Here is an 18610-nt window from a genome sequence, read left to right on the forward strand (position 1 = left end):
TGGTAACTCAGTGGGGAACAGAAAGACAAGTGGTCTCTGCCCACCACATGGAGCCTACATTTAATGAGAGAGACAGAAAACAAGTATATATAAATATATATATATACTTTATATATAGTTACATATAATTTTATATAACATAAATATAGTTAAAAACTGTATAGTTTACAATATATATATATGAAGGGGAAAAGCAAGGTAAGGGATAAGGCAGTGATGAAAAGAAGGGAGTATTTTAGTCTTGAGAGAACTTTGGGTAGAGTGGAGACCTACCCAAAGGGAGGGAGAGAGGGGGCCTCCTGACTGCCTGGGGAAAGAGCATCTTTAGCAGCCAGTTGTAGGCCTTGAGTGCCTGAGACCAGCAAGACATTCTGGCTGGAGTAGAGCTGGAAAGGGAAGACTGGTAGGAGTGATAACGTGCAATGTAACCAGGAATAGAGCCTTCAGGGTCCTGAAAGCCATGGTAAAGAGTTTAATTTTACTTCAGATATGATGGAAAGGCACAGGAGTTCCTTGATATTTTTAAAAGATCCCTCTGGCAGCAGAGGTGATAAGGTGGTGACTCAGATGAGGCCTAAGGCAACAATGCTAGAGGTGGTGAGAAGTGATAGGATTCTAAACATATTTTGCAGGTAAAGCGAAGAGGATTTATTGATGAGCTAGATGTGGACTGTGAGAGAAATAGAATCAAGGAATATCCCCCCACAGTCTGTATGGTGAATTTGTCTGAATTAGAAAAAGCTAATTCTGTCTCTGGCCGGAAGCAGAAGCACCACTTCTCAGTACCACTGGGTAAAGAAGCTCCCTTCCTCCCAGCACATGTACCTGGGTGCTAGGACACCTTGGTGGGAAGAGTGTGGGCTGGTAACCCGTGTTGGCCCTGTGGCCAGGCATCCTTGTGAAGGACTCAACCTGTGTAAGTGAATGCAGCAGCACTGGATGACTCCCGAGTTTGTGGCCTGAGCAAGTGGATGAATTGTAGTGTTATCCCCAAACTGGGGGGACTAGAAGAGGAGCTGACTGTGAGTGGCAGAAGACACAGCAAAGCAAATTCCATTTTGGGTATAAGTCTGAGATGCCAATTAAAAGTCCTGGAAGCAATGTCAAGTAGGCGGACAGTTGTGAACTGGAGCCAGGGTAGGAAGCCAGCAGGGCTGTTGCTGTTTTTGAGTTTGAAATGACTATCAAGTGGAGCTGTAGGACTAGAGCTTAGGAGCAAAGATTTAGATTAAAGATGGGGAAGTCAGTCTGCCCAGAGGAATAGATGAATCATTTGAAGGACATTATATTGAAAAACAAGAAGATTGGACTGCCTTGGGAATATTATTTGGCAATGGAAAGTGGGTAATGAATCTGCAAAGCAGCAAACAAGAGGAAGATCAGGGTGATGGAGCAGCATGGAAGGCAAGTCGTGAGAGGGTGGAGGGTGCTAGGGAGAGCTGAAGGAATCGGGGCTTAGGAAGCTGCTGGAGCTTTGGAGAGCACTATTTAGAGGTAACAATGAGTGTGAAGGTAATTTTCAGGGAATTAAAAATATACTTTCAGGAAATACGTGCTGAGGGAGAACAATAGGGTCAAGTGTTGATTTTTAAAAATAGGATGAAATTGTGTCTGTTTTAAGGTAAACTGAGGGAACTAATGAAGGAGGAAAAGTTAAAGATGCTAGAAACAAAGGGGATCAGTGAGGGAACAAGAGCAGGGCATCTGGAGGATAAGTGTTTGAAGGAATGGATAAAAAGTGAGTCTCAGAAATGAAGCTTTTTACTTTGAGCGATGAAAACAGTTTTTTATCTTTTCAGCAAAGTTGTAGTTAGGATCTTCTGTCTGTTTTTAGGGGTCTCTGCTGGTATTAAAGGCCTGAAGAAAGTATGGCAGGAACCAACAAGAAAAAAAAAAATTGTCAAGCAGTAATGAGAGACCAGGTGGAAATATGGAGAATAGTCCATAATAGCCAGTCAGTAATCTGTGGCCAAAGAGCAAAAAGGGAATTGAGAATTCAGAGTTGACCCCACTAAAAAAGAAAGACATTAAGGGCATCTGAAACAGTGGTTTATAACCCAGAAGAGTGCATATCAAAGTCACCTGGAGACTTTAAACAAAATTATGGGCTGAGCATGGTGGCTCATGCCTGTAATCCCAACAATTTGGGAGGGCAAGGCAGAAGGACTGCTTAAGACCAGGAGTTCAAGACCAGCCTGGCCAACATAGTGAGACCCCATCTCTATAAAAAACAAACTCTATGCATTTACCTCCTTTCCCTAAAATGTATCAGATTGAGGTGTAGGAGTAGGACAACAAGAAATGGGAGAGATGTTTATGTATGCTTTTAGAACATTCTGGGTGATACTCTTTAGTTCTTTGTTCCACCCCCATTCCCCATTGAGAAAACTGTTCTGGACTCTGGGCAGGAGTGGAAAAGGATGGCTGGGAGGGAAGCTAAAGGACTAAAGGTAAAGTTTTTTGAAGTGATATCAACACAAATAGTAATCGTAGTATTTTGGAGGTGTGCTCAGCTAGTTAGGTTCCTGTACGGTAGACCTTTACAGAGCCTTTCATATGCCCATGAATCTCCAAGAGGGGGATTTAATATTTTAAGATCATATCCAGCCACAGGATCCTTATTTTCATGGACCATCTTATGGACTAGTTTCTGCAAATTACACTTTGAAAATGCTGAATTAGAGAACTGCAGCAATGGTCAGTTCCAGTTAATTTGGAAAGTTCATGGATTTTGGAAGGGGGAAGCCATACTGAAAAGGGAGAATGTCCGGGTTAAGATCTTGAAGCACAGTTCAGGGCTGTGGCTTTGTTGGTGGAGAGCTGGGTAACTTTCCATTCCTCCAGTTAAACTTGTTTTCTACCACTGAGTGCAGCATCTGTTGAGTCATCAATATGAATGTTGAAGTTGCAAAGTGTAAGACAAAATGGGGGAATTTATGAAGTATTTACAAATATTCTGTGATCAATAATTTCTCATAGATAGGGATTGATAAAGTCTTTATGAAAGCAGACCAAAATCCAATGGCTTTTCAGATAACTAGACTTTTCCTCTTAACTATAAGAAAAGGAAAGTGGGTAACTGTCAAAAGTAGATACACTTTGAAATCTTGGAGCACTTAATAGAGGTGACTTAATATTTTGGAGCTGAGAAACCTTTTAAACACAGCAGTGTCGTAAGTTCTGAGAATGACCCAATTTGTACCACCTGGGCATTGAACTGGAGGCTGTCTTTCCAGTGAAGTAAAGTTTAAGATGACAGTTAACACTGAATGTTCTCTCTCAAGATTTGCAAAGAAGCCAGTGATTGGTGAGGATAGTGATTGTTGGCAGGGATTAGACATTTATATAGCATGATTTAATTTTTAATAATGTGAATGGTATCAGCATACAAACTTCCTCACAATATTGAGACATACAAAGTGGGAAGGCTTCTAAACAATTTTCAGTTGCTCCAACTATATGAGTTTCACAACATTCCATTCTTTTGTGCCAAGTGATATTATTCCATTCCTTCCCTCATGTATCTTATCTTTATTATTGAATTTTCCCTCACAATCCACTGTTAAAAGAAGAAAATATCACACATGTGGGTTCTTTTGGCTATGAAGGTGTCCTTGAGATAACTTCTTGCACATGACTCAGGTGAAGTGTTCAAAGCGCATGGAAATCACTTACCAGTGACAGGTGGACGTTGTATGTGTTTGTTTTCCCCTATGGATGCCTAAACTTTCTTTTCTTCACAGGTAAAGTCAGTGATAAATCTTTTGTTTGCTGCATATACTGGAGATGTGTCTGCACTTCGAAGGTATGTTTATAGGATGGATTAGCATGCACTTTACAGATATTTATGAAGTTGCTTCTGGGCGAGCAGCCATTTTAAGGTTAAAGTCTCACTTCTCTTTCCCTTTGATAAAAATGACCCCAACAAAATTTTTATCAAATAGGCACTTCCAGTGCCTATGGCCTGCTTTCCAATCTTGTCCTTTTCTGCCTCCTATAAAAAAGACGATATGTCTGTTTCCCCAAGTAGTAACTGTTGAGCTAATCTGGCTAATTAGTATCAGTGGCTTACTGGAATTGGACAGTGCCTTCTCACTCCCTGTCTACCTTCCATTCCCAGTCTTTGGGGTGTGTGTATGGGTGGGAAGCAGCTAGGGGGTTTGGTGTCTGGCAGATCATCAGGACTAGTAAGGCCATATACTGCTGTATACCTAAGGTCTTTTGTATAGAGTTGTAACTTGTTTTCTTTTTCCTTTTGTTTTCTCCCATTAATACCTCAAACAACTGATTTTCAAAGTGGAGAAATGTCTATGCTTCCCCCCTTGTCTTAAAGTCTGACGAGTACTAGAAGACTGTGAAATGTTTAAGAATGGGAGTCCTAGTAAAAACATATTTTTACTAGGACTTTATTATAGGGATTAGTTTCTTGCCCTTCTGAGACATAAACCTTGGTACAGTTGTGCCATAATTCTTGAGTTTTGAACAGTAATGTAATAAAGTTTAATTCTGTGAGAGATGTTTAACATTTAATCTTACCTAAAAAAAGCAATGCTGAGGAAGAGAGGTGAAGTGGCATTTACCCAAAACACCTGTGTACTGGTCAATAAGTTTGGTAGTTCTCATTAATGAGCCTGATGAAGGATGGCAGCTGTCTGACAGGGCCTTAAATGAACTGATGGAGTGAATGTTACAAGTGTGAATTAAATTTGCTTTATATGTAATAAATAGCTGTGCTTACACATTTTCAGATTTGCTTTGTCAGCTATGGACATGGAACAGCGGGACTATGATTCTAGAACAGCACTGCATGTAGCTGCTGCAGAGGGTAATACAGGAACTACTACTATCTATTTTCTTTCCAGATTTAATTTCTACTTAGTACTAAAATCTGCTCTTGTTTTTGGGGGTGGGATGATTTAGGTCATGTTGAAGTTGTTAAATTTTTGCTGGAAGCCTGCAAAGTAAACCCTTTCCCCAAGGACAGGTGAGCACTTATGTTACCTTCTAAATATGTCAGTATTTTATTATGCAGGACTGTAATATTCAAGTGATTATAATATTTAAACCTACAAATACATTCTTGAACCTGCTATGATATCTTATAAAGGCAATAAACCGTGTATTTACTACATAGGTAATTCTGTCTCCCATATCCTGTTTCTTAGCTAAGAATGGTGTCTTATTTAGAAATTTTCAGGTTAGTTTGACTATCAGTCAATACACTGTATGAACAAAACAATTTTTTTTCTTTTTTTTTTTGCATTTTGGAAGCGAGAATTAGAATTTTATCCTCATGGCGTTTTAAAATTTTTTTTTTTTAAATTATACTTTTAAGTTCTGGGATACATGCTCAGAACGTGCAGGTTTGTTACATAGGTATACATGTGCCATGGTGGTTTGCTGTACCCATCAACCCTTCATCTACATTAGGTGTTTCTCCTAATGCTATCCCTCCCTTAGCCCTGACCCCCCAACAGGCCCTGGTGTGTGATGTTCCCCTCCCTGTGTCCATGTGTTCTCACTGTTCAATTCCCACTTATGAGGGAGAACATGCAGTGTTTGGTTTTCTGTTCTTGTGTTAGTTTGCTGAGAATGATGGTTTCCAGCTTCATCCATGTCCCTGCAAAGGACATGAACTTATCCTTTTTTATGACTGCATAGTATTCCATGATGTATATGGGCCACATTTTCTTTATCCAGTATATCATCAATGGTCATTTGGGTTAGTTCCAAGTTTTTGCTATTGTGAACAGTGCCACAATAAACATACGTGTGCATGTGTCTTTATAGTAAAATGATTTATAATCCTTTGGGTATATACCCAGTAATGGGATTGCTGGGTGAAATGGTATTTCTGGTTCTAGATCCTTGAGGAATCACCACACTGTCTTCCACAATGGTTGAACTAATTTACACTCCCACTAACAGTGTAAAAGCATTCCTATTTCTCCACATCCTCTCCAGCATCTGTTGTTTCCTGACTTTTTAATGATCGCCATTCTAACTGGCATGAGATGGTATCTCATTGTGGTTTTGATTTGTGTTTCTCTAATGACCAGTGATGATATTTTTTTCACATGTTTGTTGGGCTGCATAAATGTCTTCTTTTGAGAAGTGTCTGTTCATATCCTTCACCTACTTTTTGATGGGGTTGTTTTTTTCTTGTAAATTTGCTTAACTTCCATGTAGATTCTGGATATTAGCCCTTTATCAGATAGATAGCAAAAATTTTCTCCCAATCTGTAGGTTGCCTGTTCACCCTGATGATAGTTTCTTTTGCTCTGCAGAAGCTCTTTAGTTTAATTAGATCCCATTTGTCAATTTTGGCTTTTGTTGCCATTGCTTTTGGTGTTTTGGTCATGACGTCTTTGCCTATGCCTATGTCCTGAATGGTATTGCCTAGGTTTTCTTCTAGGGTTTTTATGGTTTTAGGTCTTATGTTTAAGTCTTTCATCCATCTTGAGTTAATTTTTGTATAAGGTGTAAGGAAGGGGTCCAGGTTCAGTTTTCTGCATATGGCTAGCCAGTTTTCCCAACACCTTTCCCAATTGCTTGTTTTTGTCAGGTTTGTCAAAGATCAGATGGTTGTAGATGTGTGCCGTTATTTCTGAGGCCTCATTTCTTTTCCACTGGTCTATATATCTATTTTGGTATCAGCACCATACTGTTTTGGTTACTGTAGCCTTGTAATATAGTTTGAAGTCTGGTAGCGTGATGCCTTCAGCTTTCTTCTTTTTGCGTAAGATCGTCTTGGCTATGTGGGCTCTTTTTTGGTTCCATATGAAATTTAAAGTATTTTTTTCTAATTCTGTGAAGAAAGTCCATGGTAGCTTGATGGGGATAGCATAGAATCTATAAATTACTTTGGGTGTGTGGCCATTTTCACTATATTGACTCTTCCTATCCATGAGGATGGAATGTTTTTTCCATTTGTTTGTGTCCTCTCTTTATTTCCTTCAGCAGTGGTTTGTAGTTCTCCTTGAAGAGGTCCTTCACATCCCTTGTAAGTTGGATTCCTAGGTATTTTATTCTCTTTGTAGCAATTGTGAATAGGAGTTCACTCATGATTTGGCTCTCTGTTTGTCTATTATTGGTGTATAGGAATGCTTGTGATTTTTGGACATTGATTTTGTATCTTGAGACTTTGCTGAAGTTGCTTATCAACTTAAGGAGATTTTGGGCTGAGACAATAGGGTTTTCTAAATATACAATCATGTCATCTGCAAACAGAGACAGTTTGACTTCCTCTCTTCCTATTTGAATACCTTTCTTTTTTCTTTTTTTCTTTTTTTTTTTTTTTTTTGAGACAGAGTCTCACTCTGTCAGCTAGGCTGGAGTACAGTGGCAAAATCTCAGCTCACTGCAACCTCCATCTTCCAGGCTCAAGCAATTCTCCTGCCTCAGCCTCCTGAGTAGCTGGGATTACAGGTGGGTGTCCACCATGGCCAGCTAATTTTTCTATTTTTAGTAGAGACGGGGTTTCACCATGTTGGCCAGGCTGATCTCGAACTCCTGACCTCAGGTAATCTGCCCACCTTGGCCTCCCAAAGTGCTGGGATTACAGGCGTGAGCCACTGCACCCGGCCCCTTTATTTCTTTCTCTTGTCTGATTGTCCTAGCCAGAACTTCCAATACTGTGTTGAATAGGAGTGGTCACAGAGGGCATCCTTGTCTTGTGCCGGTTTTCAAAGGGAATGCTTCCAGTCTGTCGCCCATTCAGTATGATACTGGCTGTGGGTTTGTCATAAATAGCTCTTACTATTTTCAGATACGTTCCATCAATACCTAGTTTATTGAGAGTTTTTAGCATGAAGGCATGTTGAATTTTGTCGAAGGCGTTTTCTGCATCTATTGAGATAATCATGGTTTTTCTCACTGGTTCTGTTTATGTGATGGATTACGTTTATTGATTTGCATATGTTGAACCAGCCTTGCATCCCAGGGAGGAAGCCAACTTGATCGTGGTAGATAAGCTTTTCGATGTGCTGCTGGATTCAGTTTACCAGTATTTTATTGAGGATTTTTGCATCAATGTTCATCAGGGATATTGGCCTGAAATTTTTTTTTGTTGTGTCTCTGCCAGGTTTTGGTATCAAGATGATGCTGGCCTCATAAAAGGAGTTAGGGAGGATTCCTTCTTTTTCTATTTTTTGGAATAGATTCAGAAGGAATGGTACTAGCTTTTCTTTGTACCTCTGGTAGAATTCGGCTCTGAATCCGTCTGGTCCTGGACTTTTTTCGGTTGGTAGACTATTAATTACTGCCTCCATTTCAGAAATTGTTATTGGTCTATTCAGGGATTTGACTTCTTCCTGGTTTAGACTTGGGAGGGTGTATGTGTCCAGGAGTTTATCCATTTCTTCTAGATTTTCTAGTTTATTTGCGTAGAGGTGTTTATAGTATTCTCTGGTGGTAGTTTGTATTTCTGTGGGATCAGTGGTGATATCCTCTTTATCATTTTTTATTGTGTCTATTTGATTCTTCTGTCTTCTTTATTAGTCTTGCTAGCAGTCTATCTAATTTGTTGATCTTTTCAAAAAACCAGCTCCTAGATTCATTGATTTTTTTAAAGGGTTTTTCGTGTCTCTATCTCCTTCAGTTCTGCTCTTAGTTATTTCTTGTCTTCTGCTAGCTTTTGAATTTGTTTGCTTTTGTTTCTCTAGCTTTTAATTGTGATGTTAGGGTGTCAATTTTAGATCTTTCCTGCTTACTCTTGTAGGCATTTAGTGCTATAAATTTCCCTCTAAAACACTGCTTTAGCTGTGTCCCAGAGATTCTGGTACGTTGTGTCTTTGTCTCATTGGTTTCAAAGAACTTACTTATTTCTGCCTTCATTTCGTTATTTACCCAGTAGTCATTTAGGAGCAGGTTATTCAGTTTTAATGTAGTTGTGCGGTTTTGAGTGAGTTTCTTAATCCTGAGTTCTAATTTGCTTGCCCTGTGGTCTGAAAGGCTGTTTGTTATGATTTTTGTTCTTTTGCATTTGCTGAGGAGCGTTTTACTTCCAATTATGTAGTCAATTTTAGAATAAGTACGATGTGGTGCTGAGAAGAATGTATATTTTATTGATTTGGGGTGGAGAGTTCTGTAGATGTCTATTAGCTCCGCTTGGTCCAGAGCTGAGTTCAAGTCCTGAATATCCTTGTTAATTTTCTGTCTTGTTGATCTAATATTGACAGTGGGGTGTTAAAGTCTCCCACTATTATTGTGTGGGAGTCTGAGTCTCTTTGTAGGTCTCTAAGAACTTGCTTTATGAACCTGGTTGTTCCTGTATTGGATACATATATATTTAGGATAGTTAGCTCTTCTTGTTGCATTGATCCCTTTACCATTATGTAATGGCCTTGTCTCTTTTGATCTTTGTTGGTTTAAAGTCTGTTTTATCAGAGACTAGGATTGCAACCCTGCTTTTTTTTTGCTTCCCATTTGCTTGGTAAATATTCCTTCATCCCTTTATTTTGAACCTATGTGTGTCTTTGCACGTGAGATGGGTCTCCTGAATATGGCAGACTAATGGATCTTGACTCTATCCAATTTGCCATTCTGTGTCTTTTAATTGGGACATTTAGCCCATTTATATTTAAGGCTAATATCGTTATGTGTGAATTCGATCCTGTCATTATGATGCTAGCTGGTTATTTTGCCCTTTAGTTGATGCAGTTTTTTCATAGTGTTGATGGTCTTTACCATTTTGTATGTTTTTGCAGTTGTTGGTACCCCTCATGGGGTTTTTAACAACACGGGGTAGATAAGATAAACCTTTAGAGAAGCATAAATTTTTTTTTTTTTTTTGGAGACGGAGTCTTGCTCTGTCGCCCAGGCTGGAGTGCAGTGGCCAGATCTCAGCTCACTGCAAGCTCCGCCTCCCGGGTTCACGCCATTCTCCTGCCTCAGCCTCCCAAGTAGCTGGGACTACAGACGCCCGCCACCTCACCCGGCTAGTTTTTTGTATTTTTTAGTAGAGATGGGGTTTCACCGTGTTAGCCAGGATGGTCTCGATCTCCTGACCTCGTGATCCGCCCGTCTCGGCCTCCCAAAGTGCTGGGATTACAGGCTTGTGCCACCGCGCCCGGCCGAGAAGCATAAATTTTAAGATGATAATTAACACTGAATGTTCTCTCTTAAGATTTGCAAAGAAGCCAGTGATTGGTGAGGACAGTGATTCGACATTTATGCAGCCGGATTTTGTTTTTAATAATAATGTGAATTTTATCAGCATACAAACTTGCTCACAATATTGAGACATAAAAAATGGGAAGGCTTCTAAACAAGCTAAAATGTGTAAGAAAACTTGTTAACTCTAAAATGAATATATTGGAGTTTGTTGAAATTTCTGCATTTGGTTGGAATCAGTTTTAGGAAGGCTTCATGGAAGTTAAATTTTAATCAGTGCTTTGGGGAAGAGACGAGATTGAAGGCACAGAATGAAAAGAAGGGCATTCTATCTGTCATGGGAAAAATATGCCTAGAATACCTTCTGTTCCTCCTCTTTCCCTCCTGGTCGACATAGCAAACTGCTATTCATCTTGCAGCAAATGCTGTCAACAAAGTGGTCAGGGAAGGGATAGAACGCAGCTTACACATACACATGTACAGTAAACTCTAGATTCATATCCTTGGAAATTATGTACTGGAGTGGATGAGTCAGCGAGTAATGAGAATAAAAGTTTAGAATGGGATAAAAAACATACTTGATGGTGGTTTGATATGTATTAGGAGTTTGGATTCATTTGAGAACCGGGAGCTGTATTAAGTTTGGAGCAAGTTGATTACACTTTAGCTATTTTGCCTTTCTGTTTATTAAGCTTTAACTCTTTTTTTTTTTTTGAGACTGGGTCTTGCCTTGCCACTCAGGCTGAAGTGCAAGTGGCATGATAATAGTTTGCTGCAGCCTTAACTTCCTAGGCTCAAGTGATCCTCCCACCTCAGCCTCCTGAGTAGCTGCAATCACAGGCACACGCCACCATGCCTGGCTAATTTTTTTGTTTGTTTTTTGTAGAGGCAGAGTCTTACTATGTTGCCCAGGCTGGTCTCTAACTCCTGGGCTCAAGCAGCCCTCCCACCTCAGCCTCCCAAAGTGTTGGGATTACAGACGTGAGCCATTGAGCCTGGCCAACTATCTTTTTTAAAATTAGGGTTTGGGTTTTGTTGGTTCAGCTCTTAGCTTGCAAGAAATGCAGAAAACTTATGTCAGTGTCTGACAAATGTTAGCAATTTTGTAAGTGTTGCTAATACTTTGGTTATCTAACTTTATTCCTGTAGTTGTAAAAAAGCACCATGATTAAAATGACCTTTATTGGCAGTATTCTAAAACCTCATGTTAGGGTGACATTCTTCCCTTTCCCCAAATTTTAATACCCATCCCAGCTTTCTAGAGCAAGAAATTGAAGAGCATTTTCCTCCTGTGTTTATAATCCCAACTAAAACACTATGTAATACCTGTTGGAAATATTACTGTGCTCTGTATATGTATTATTTTTTTTTTGCCCTAAATTGGCCTCTAGGAATATTAAAGTAGATGTACCCATCTGATAAGAAAAAGTGAGCTAAGTAAGTAACTTGATAACTAGGCATTCAGCAAGTCTTTTTCTCTATTTCATAGAATCAGTGTCACCTTAAATTATAAAATAGGTTTGAGCAAAATTTGGGTATTCTTGAGATAGAGTCTTGCTCTGTCACCCAGGCTGGAGGGCAGTGGCGTGATCTCATTCACTGCAACCTCCGCCTCCCAGGTTCAAGCAATTCTCCTGCCTTAGCCACCTGAGTAGCTGGGATTACAGGTGTGTGCCACCACACCTAGCTAATTTTTGTATTTTTAGTAGAGAGAGGTTTTGCCATGTTGGCCATTATGGTCTTGAACTCCTGGCCTCAAGTGATGCGCCCCCCTCGGCCTCCCAAAGTGATAGGACTGCAGGCATGAGCCACTGTGCCTGGCTGAAATTAGTGTATTCTTTAACGTTTATATTTTTCATTAATTCACAGAAGAGTTGTAAAAAAGGTAACACGCAGTTGACATTCCATTTTTCCAGAAAGACAGATAATTACATACTATAGAGGATGACTCAAAAGTCTCTTTCAAGCCACTGACTTCCTAAACTAATGAAGGCCTATTCAAAGTCACTTCATTCAGCTGGTTTTTTTGTTTTGTTTTGTTTTGAGAAATACAAAGATACATGTAAAGTTTTACTTACCCGATTTTAAAAACAGGCTACCAAAATTTACCCAAATATATTACAAAATGAGACTGTTTTAAAACCCTTTTGTTTCCATATTGTGACTCCACTAAGCGGGTAAAAAGTTCAGGACAGAGATGGAAAGAAGGAAACAGGAAGAAGTGAAACTAGGAAGGTGGTGACAGTGGCACATGGATGAAGAAAGAGAGATTAGCAGCCATGGAGAATTGTGTAACGTAAGTAGAGAGAGAGAGAGGGTAGGAAGACAGGCTTCACAGTTTGTAAAGTGTAAGGGAACTGCCTCTCATACCCTGTCATTGACTAGGGCTGTGAGTTATGTAGTTCTGTCTCCTCTTGCAAAAGACTTACCACTTCTGGCAACTCTTCATTTTTTCGTATCCTCGAATTTTCATCGACATCACTCTAAACAGCACAGCCCCAGAAGCATGGCAAGGGGAGTTATTAGTATGGAAAGGGGAGTTGTTCTGCTGCTGGTGTAGTGGTCCGATTGAGTCCATGGGTTCCCAACCTTACCAGAGGTGATAAAAATGTCAATTCCTCTGGGGCCAATCTTGCTCCTCCAATGTGTTTTTGGCCCTAATGGGGTCATGGTTATTTCTAGACTTCTGAGACTTACTGTGGCTTTGAATTGACACAAACACAAATTTTCTGTCAAAGGCTAGAGTGATGGATGTTACATACCTGAATTTTCTTTGAACATTTTATTTTAAAAGAGATACTTTGGGCTTTTCATGAAGCCAAAATTCTGGAACCCTAGAGCAGTCTATTATATCTGTCAACACAAGGACTTTCCTTAAAAAGCTCCCTACATAAGCACTTGTATGTATAAACAAGATCCTTTCACAGATCTTTTTCTCTTCCTCTCCATATCCCAACTTGTTTTGGAGACTACTTTTTGAATTATAAATCCCTTTCTGCATTTCTATTATTAATTTTTATTTGTAAAATTGCTAAAATGGCCATTTAACCTGCATTTAAAATCTGGGAATGTGGGGTGATCATCTTTGTACAGAAATTACCTAATGACCCTGTCCATGCTGTGCTACGTGTTTAGGTGGAATAACACTCCCATGGATGAAGCACTGCACTTTGGACACCATGATGTATTTAAAATTCTCCAAGAATACCAAGTCCAGTACACACCTCAAGGAGATTCTGACAACGGGAAGGAAAATCAAACCGTCCATAAGAATCTTGATGGATTGTTGTAATGGTCTCAAATCCCAAGATTTAAATCACTTACCTATTTAATTGTGGAAAATGATTATGAAGACCGTGTGTATTTCTGTCTGGTAGTGATGTATATTTTACATTTGTCATTTCAGTGTTACTGGAGTTTTCTTCATTGTGCGCACAGGACAAATCTGATCTCTTTGGGAAAAAATAGAAATAAAACAGTCTCCCTCCATAATGTGAGCAATATTACCTCGTGCATTGTATAATTTGATGTAAAAGAAATAGTTACCAATGCTAGCTTAATTGTGTGGTCTTCCATGATTTATTTGTGTTTTGTGAATTTTCAATTTATGGTGATGATCTGCTGATATGCATTTATAAATTAAGCTCTGTTGTACAGTCTGTCCAAATGGGTCAAGGTTGCCTTTAGAAGCAAATAGTGTGATTTTCAAGATTTCAAATACAAATTTAGTTTGAGTGTTTGAACAACTATATGCACTTATGGTTGTGTGTTTAAAGTGTCTCTCACCCTAGCTTCACGATGTGACTCTTAAACAAACTATAATAGTTAACAACTGTTAGTAAGATAGACCAATTCTGATTAGACTTTATCAGGGAATCTGTTTAAGATATGTTTGGTGACCAAAACATATGTGTGAATGTAGTTATAATACTTTTGAAAATTTTTCCTTTTTCTATATCCCCTTAGTCCAGCCTCTCTTCTCATTTAGCTCTCTGCCTCTTTCCTTCAGCTGGGAAAGTGAGTGCTGGCATACTATGCAGTTTTTATGTTTTCCATAGTAAGTCAGAAAATGCCTCCTATTTCTGGCATCAGAACTTTGCCATTTGTCTACAGAAGACGAACCAGAGACAAAATTGCTAAGTATAAATTAGTCAAGTTTACCAGTCTAAAAAACGAAGGGATGTGCAACCGCAGCTCTTTAAGAAGATTTTTTTTAGCTTCTAGGGTAAAGATAAATTCAGAAATGCTCTAAGCTACCAAAGTTATTCTGAAAGTATGGGAACTGCTACCACTAACATTTGTTTCCAAGCCTGTCATTAAGAGTCTGCACCAAGAGATTTGTCCTCCTTGGGGGACCATTGGATCATTCCAGATTTCTTGTGATTTTCTATTGTGTAATTCTTGGTGGGCTCTGTAGTTTAATAATAAGAAAAAGGCCATTTCATTTTAAATTGTGACCTATAATTTTCTTTGTCTTGGGTTGGTAATTCAGGATTCATTTGGAAAGTGGGTAAAAGGGGCTTCAAAAAACTAATAGAACAGGATTTTCTAGGAATTACACATACATTTTATCCTGTCATACCTCGAGATAAAGAGGCATGTTAGTGAGGATTTCTGATATTAAGCACACACACACATGCACACAAATGGACTTCTCTGAAGCTGTGTTTAGTGAAATGAGCTTAAGTACATGAATGTTAGTTGTTGCCACATACAGCAATTTCCTTTTCCTTTTTTTTTCTATGAGCACACACTGCTGCTTCTAAGCTTTACCATGCCTGATGGCACCTTACTCCAGCAGCCTCCAGGTGCGTTCATTTTCACTTCCAGTCTAAGCCAGTGGCTCCAGCCACTGCCCTCCCATTACCTAGATGGCACCTCGTTTGGTGAAACCACGGCCAATGTTCCTTAGCTGCACCAGGCCCAAAGCTGTTCCCACGCTTGAGCTTCCGTGGGGAGGATGGTGAGTGAGCAGTTTCCTATCCTATGGATCTGTCAAGCCATGGAGACAGGTAGCATTTGCAAGATGCTGCACAGGAGCAGCATTATCCCCAAAAATATTACAGGGTAGACACGTTTTAATTGAAATCAATTGAGATAACTTTGCTCAAACAGCAGCGTGCTTTGTGTGACTAAAATGAAACATTAAGACAGTTCAATTGTGTGACTTGAAGATTACCAATGATTTTGAGGCTTTTCTATAATAAAAAGAGGTTCTAACCATTATTTGGGAACAAAGAGAGTTTTCATCTTTTTTCAGATCAAAACCATTCTGTAAAATCTTTGTTGTTTAATTAAATGTGCCCTTATTTACCCCTGATGTTATTTATGACTATGTGCCGATTCCTGCTCGGGCTGTTTGCTGTTGGCTGGTAATAATATATTTGATTTAAATGCTGTTGACTGTGCTATTAACTGCTGCCGTCAGTAAACTCCAAAGATCTTTTTGTTTTGGCTTTAGTATCATATGTGCTTTTTCTGTATCATGAGAGCTCTATATGGTCATGTTACAGCTTTATATACATTGTTGTTTTTGCTGGTCTCATCTTTGGTAATAAGCTATACCCCACTGCTGCCCGACACTGCCCTTTAGCTGCAGAGCTGGATTAGCTATTGACCATTTGATGCTGTTGTCTGTCTGGCAGGGACTGAATGACCTGATGTCAGATTTAGATTCTTCCTGGGGATTATACAGCTATGAATGTATTTGCTTCTAAAACCTCCCAAAGTGAATCTAATCTTAAAACTACAAGTTGTAAGTATTCTGAAATTGGGAAACATTTATTTTAAATGCAATCAGGTAGTGTTGCTTTTTACAGCATAATAAATATATGTATCAAAAAAAACTGTGTGAAAAAATGAATTTTCTTAAAACATTTAAGAGCCAGGAACTCCACTGAGCATACAGACCATGTCTGGTTGGGTTCCAATCCATTTCTAATGCCTGCTATAAAGCTAGGTACTATGCAAGGTGTCAGATGGGGTTACCACAATGACTAGGACAAGAATCCTGTGTGTAGTTCATCTTTGAAGGTGAGGGATATGCAGGCATGTCTCTAGTCCCCTAAATGCAAACACTATCCTTTTACAGTTAGGAAGTGCTCAGTAAATACTTATTGAATGGAACCATTAAACATACCCTTGAATGAGAGGAGAGGTTATTTTCACAAAGCCTTAAAATTTATTTAGAGAGTTGAACCTAGTACTGCCACACTAGAATCTGAGTGTGACCAGCCAGTAAACCTCAGCTCCTAATTTATTCTGTGTGAGAATAGCATTCGCTTCCAATGCCAGAAATCCCTGGTCTTCAGAGCACTCCTTCCTTTCAGGCCAGGGGTTAGTGTATAGTTTTCCAATCATAGAGAAAGTACATGAATGCCATGACTGTTACATTTTCATTTATCAACGTTATCTGTCACAAAGTAAGTTACTTTGCTAGAAGAGTCACTGCATTGCCGGCATTTTAGAACTGCGATGAGCCAGGTAGTATGCAAGGTGACAAGTGGGGTTACCACAATGATTAGAAGAGACATCAGAAATTCTCTAATCTAACTCACTCTTTTATAGATGAAGCTGAGACCCAAGAGTGGGCTGTGATACAGAACTCTTAGGCCTGCGCTGTTGTTCTATGTCCCACAACACTGATTATGCCCAGGTATGGATAGAATATGCATATTAGCTTATTCATATGCACTATCTCCTATTAGCTAAGGCCTCTCCTCTGTGGAGTTTTAGGAAGAGGCATAAATGCTACAACAGAAAGTCCTGCAACACATAGTCAACTTCAGCTATACATATATACATCCATGGATAGGAGCAGGACATCAGTGCAGGCGCAACAAATGTGTGAATAATCCTAAATAGTGAATAGTTATTTTTATTCTTGATACAAGATCATTTTATTTTTGTAGGACTTTTTCAGGAGTTGGGGTAACCTTCCTAATTTTACTTGCTAATCTTCATAGTAAAATGAGTAAATTCATAAATCATACACCAGATGGCCGAGGGAAGCAGCCCATGAATGTGTTAGGTGGCACTTATAAAAAGGCTTTTTGGGAAAGGATAATCTTATAGTTATGCAAGGAAATGATGTGATTCACTAGATTATATGTGTTTGGCAATGGAAAAGATTAGAAAAGGCAGTTTTTTAAAAAGGAGGCATGAGATACAGTAAAACAACTGGACAAGAAGGTATTAAAGGCAGAGACTAGGGGCATTTATTTCTATTCTGGAGAATGAACCAGACTCCAGGCCTGTGTGTGCCCCCACTGTACCCCTTGCTTCCTTTCCAAATAGCCAGTAAAAAGGCTGCTATGAAGTGTGTCTGACAAGCAGTCCCCATGGCAAAAGAATATCAAGACTGTTTCAATTATGTACAAGAAATGTGGAAAGGCTACAAACAGACACAGGTATTAAGGTGTTATAATAGCTTTACAAAATATTATAGGAGAATTCAGAGTTTGATAATAGGTATTTGACAGCTTTCTACCTCTTAGAAAGCTTTATGTTCTCTGTAGACTCAAGATAACGTTAATAAATAAGTTTAAGACTGCTTAAGCCTGCCTCTGTTGTTTTTTTTTTCCTTTTTACAATAAATCAAGCAAGGTATTTAATTTCTTAGTGAGTATAGCAAACACAAAACCCAAAGTAAGTTCACGAAAACTTGGAAGCTGAGGATTATCATTTAAGAGAGAGAAAAGCTCATCTCAAAAAGCTCTAAAAACAATATTGTTTCTCTTCAGCTTTCCTAAAACTGGTTTAAATGTCATTTCTTTGAAATTGTATTTTTTAAATATAACATTTACATTATTTGTAGCTTCTGGCTGTTTGTATCATAAAACTTTGTTTTTTAATAAGGTGATTGCACTAGAATGTACGATCCGGTGTCTCAGAACATCTTCAGTTCCATAAAAGCAGGGATCTTTGCTTTTGTTTACCAATGTTTCCCAAACATCTAGTATAATGCCTGGCTCATGGCAGGTGCTCTGTATAAATTTGATAAATTAATTAATGAATGAATCGTAACTAACCAAAGGAAGCCACTCACATAAATGGTCCTTACTTTGTTAACGTCCCAATTCAAAAGGTAAGTAGAATAATTTTCAAAACACTTTCTAGCTTTTTCCTGTCCTTTCCCTGGGTTAGTCAGTGACAGGACTGCTCTGTTCAGAAAGACTTGCCTTCATATTCCACTTCAGCTTTCAGGAAATAAATAGATTTCACTCATTTCATGCCATCTCAGAAAACCCTCTTTCCTTTAAAATTAGACATTTGTCCTCAGTAGCACACATAAGCTCTATGCTTATAAAACACTTTTCAAACTTACAAACACCACACGAGAAATACTCAAACACACAAATATTCCTTAAGTTAGGATCTACTCAATGACTTCTTATAATGGTTAATTAGGTAAGAATACAAACTTATTAGCCAGGGCATATTTACTTTACTCCTTGGAGAGAGACCACTCTCAGTGTTCACTATAAATAACCTTTGT

The 18610-nt window shown here is 38.9% G+C and overlaps 1 protein-coding gene across 6 annotated transcripts in view; it reads left to right on the top strand.

Annotated features, from left to right (window-relative positions):
• GLS (glutaminase) overlaps nt 1–15959 on the top strand; it is an 87222-nt gene extending 71263 nt beyond the window's left edge. For all 6 annotated transcript variants that reach the window (XR_012421317.1, XR_012421315.1, XM_005573771.4 and 3 more), the window contains 4 exons: nt 3744–3805; nt 4749–4825; nt 4921–4984; nt 13249–15959. Coding sequence is in view for 4 of the 6 variants with exons in the window: in XM_005573771.4 (XP_005573828.2) it covers nt 3744–3805; nt 4749–4825; nt 4921–4984; nt 13249–13405 (360 nt within the window). In the remaining 2 variants the exon portion in view is untranslated. The remainder of the gene's footprint in view (nt 1–3743; nt 3806–4748; nt 4826–4920; nt 4985–13248) is intronic.
• The last annotated feature ends 2651 nt before the right edge of the window (nt 15960–18610 follow it).

Source organism: Macaca fascicularis, chromosome 12, assembly GCF_037993035.2.
Source record: "Macaca fascicularis isolate 582-1 chromosome 12, T2T-MFA8v1.1".
NCBI lineage: Eukaryota > Metazoa > Chordata > Mammalia > Primates > Cercopithecidae > Macaca > Macaca fascicularis.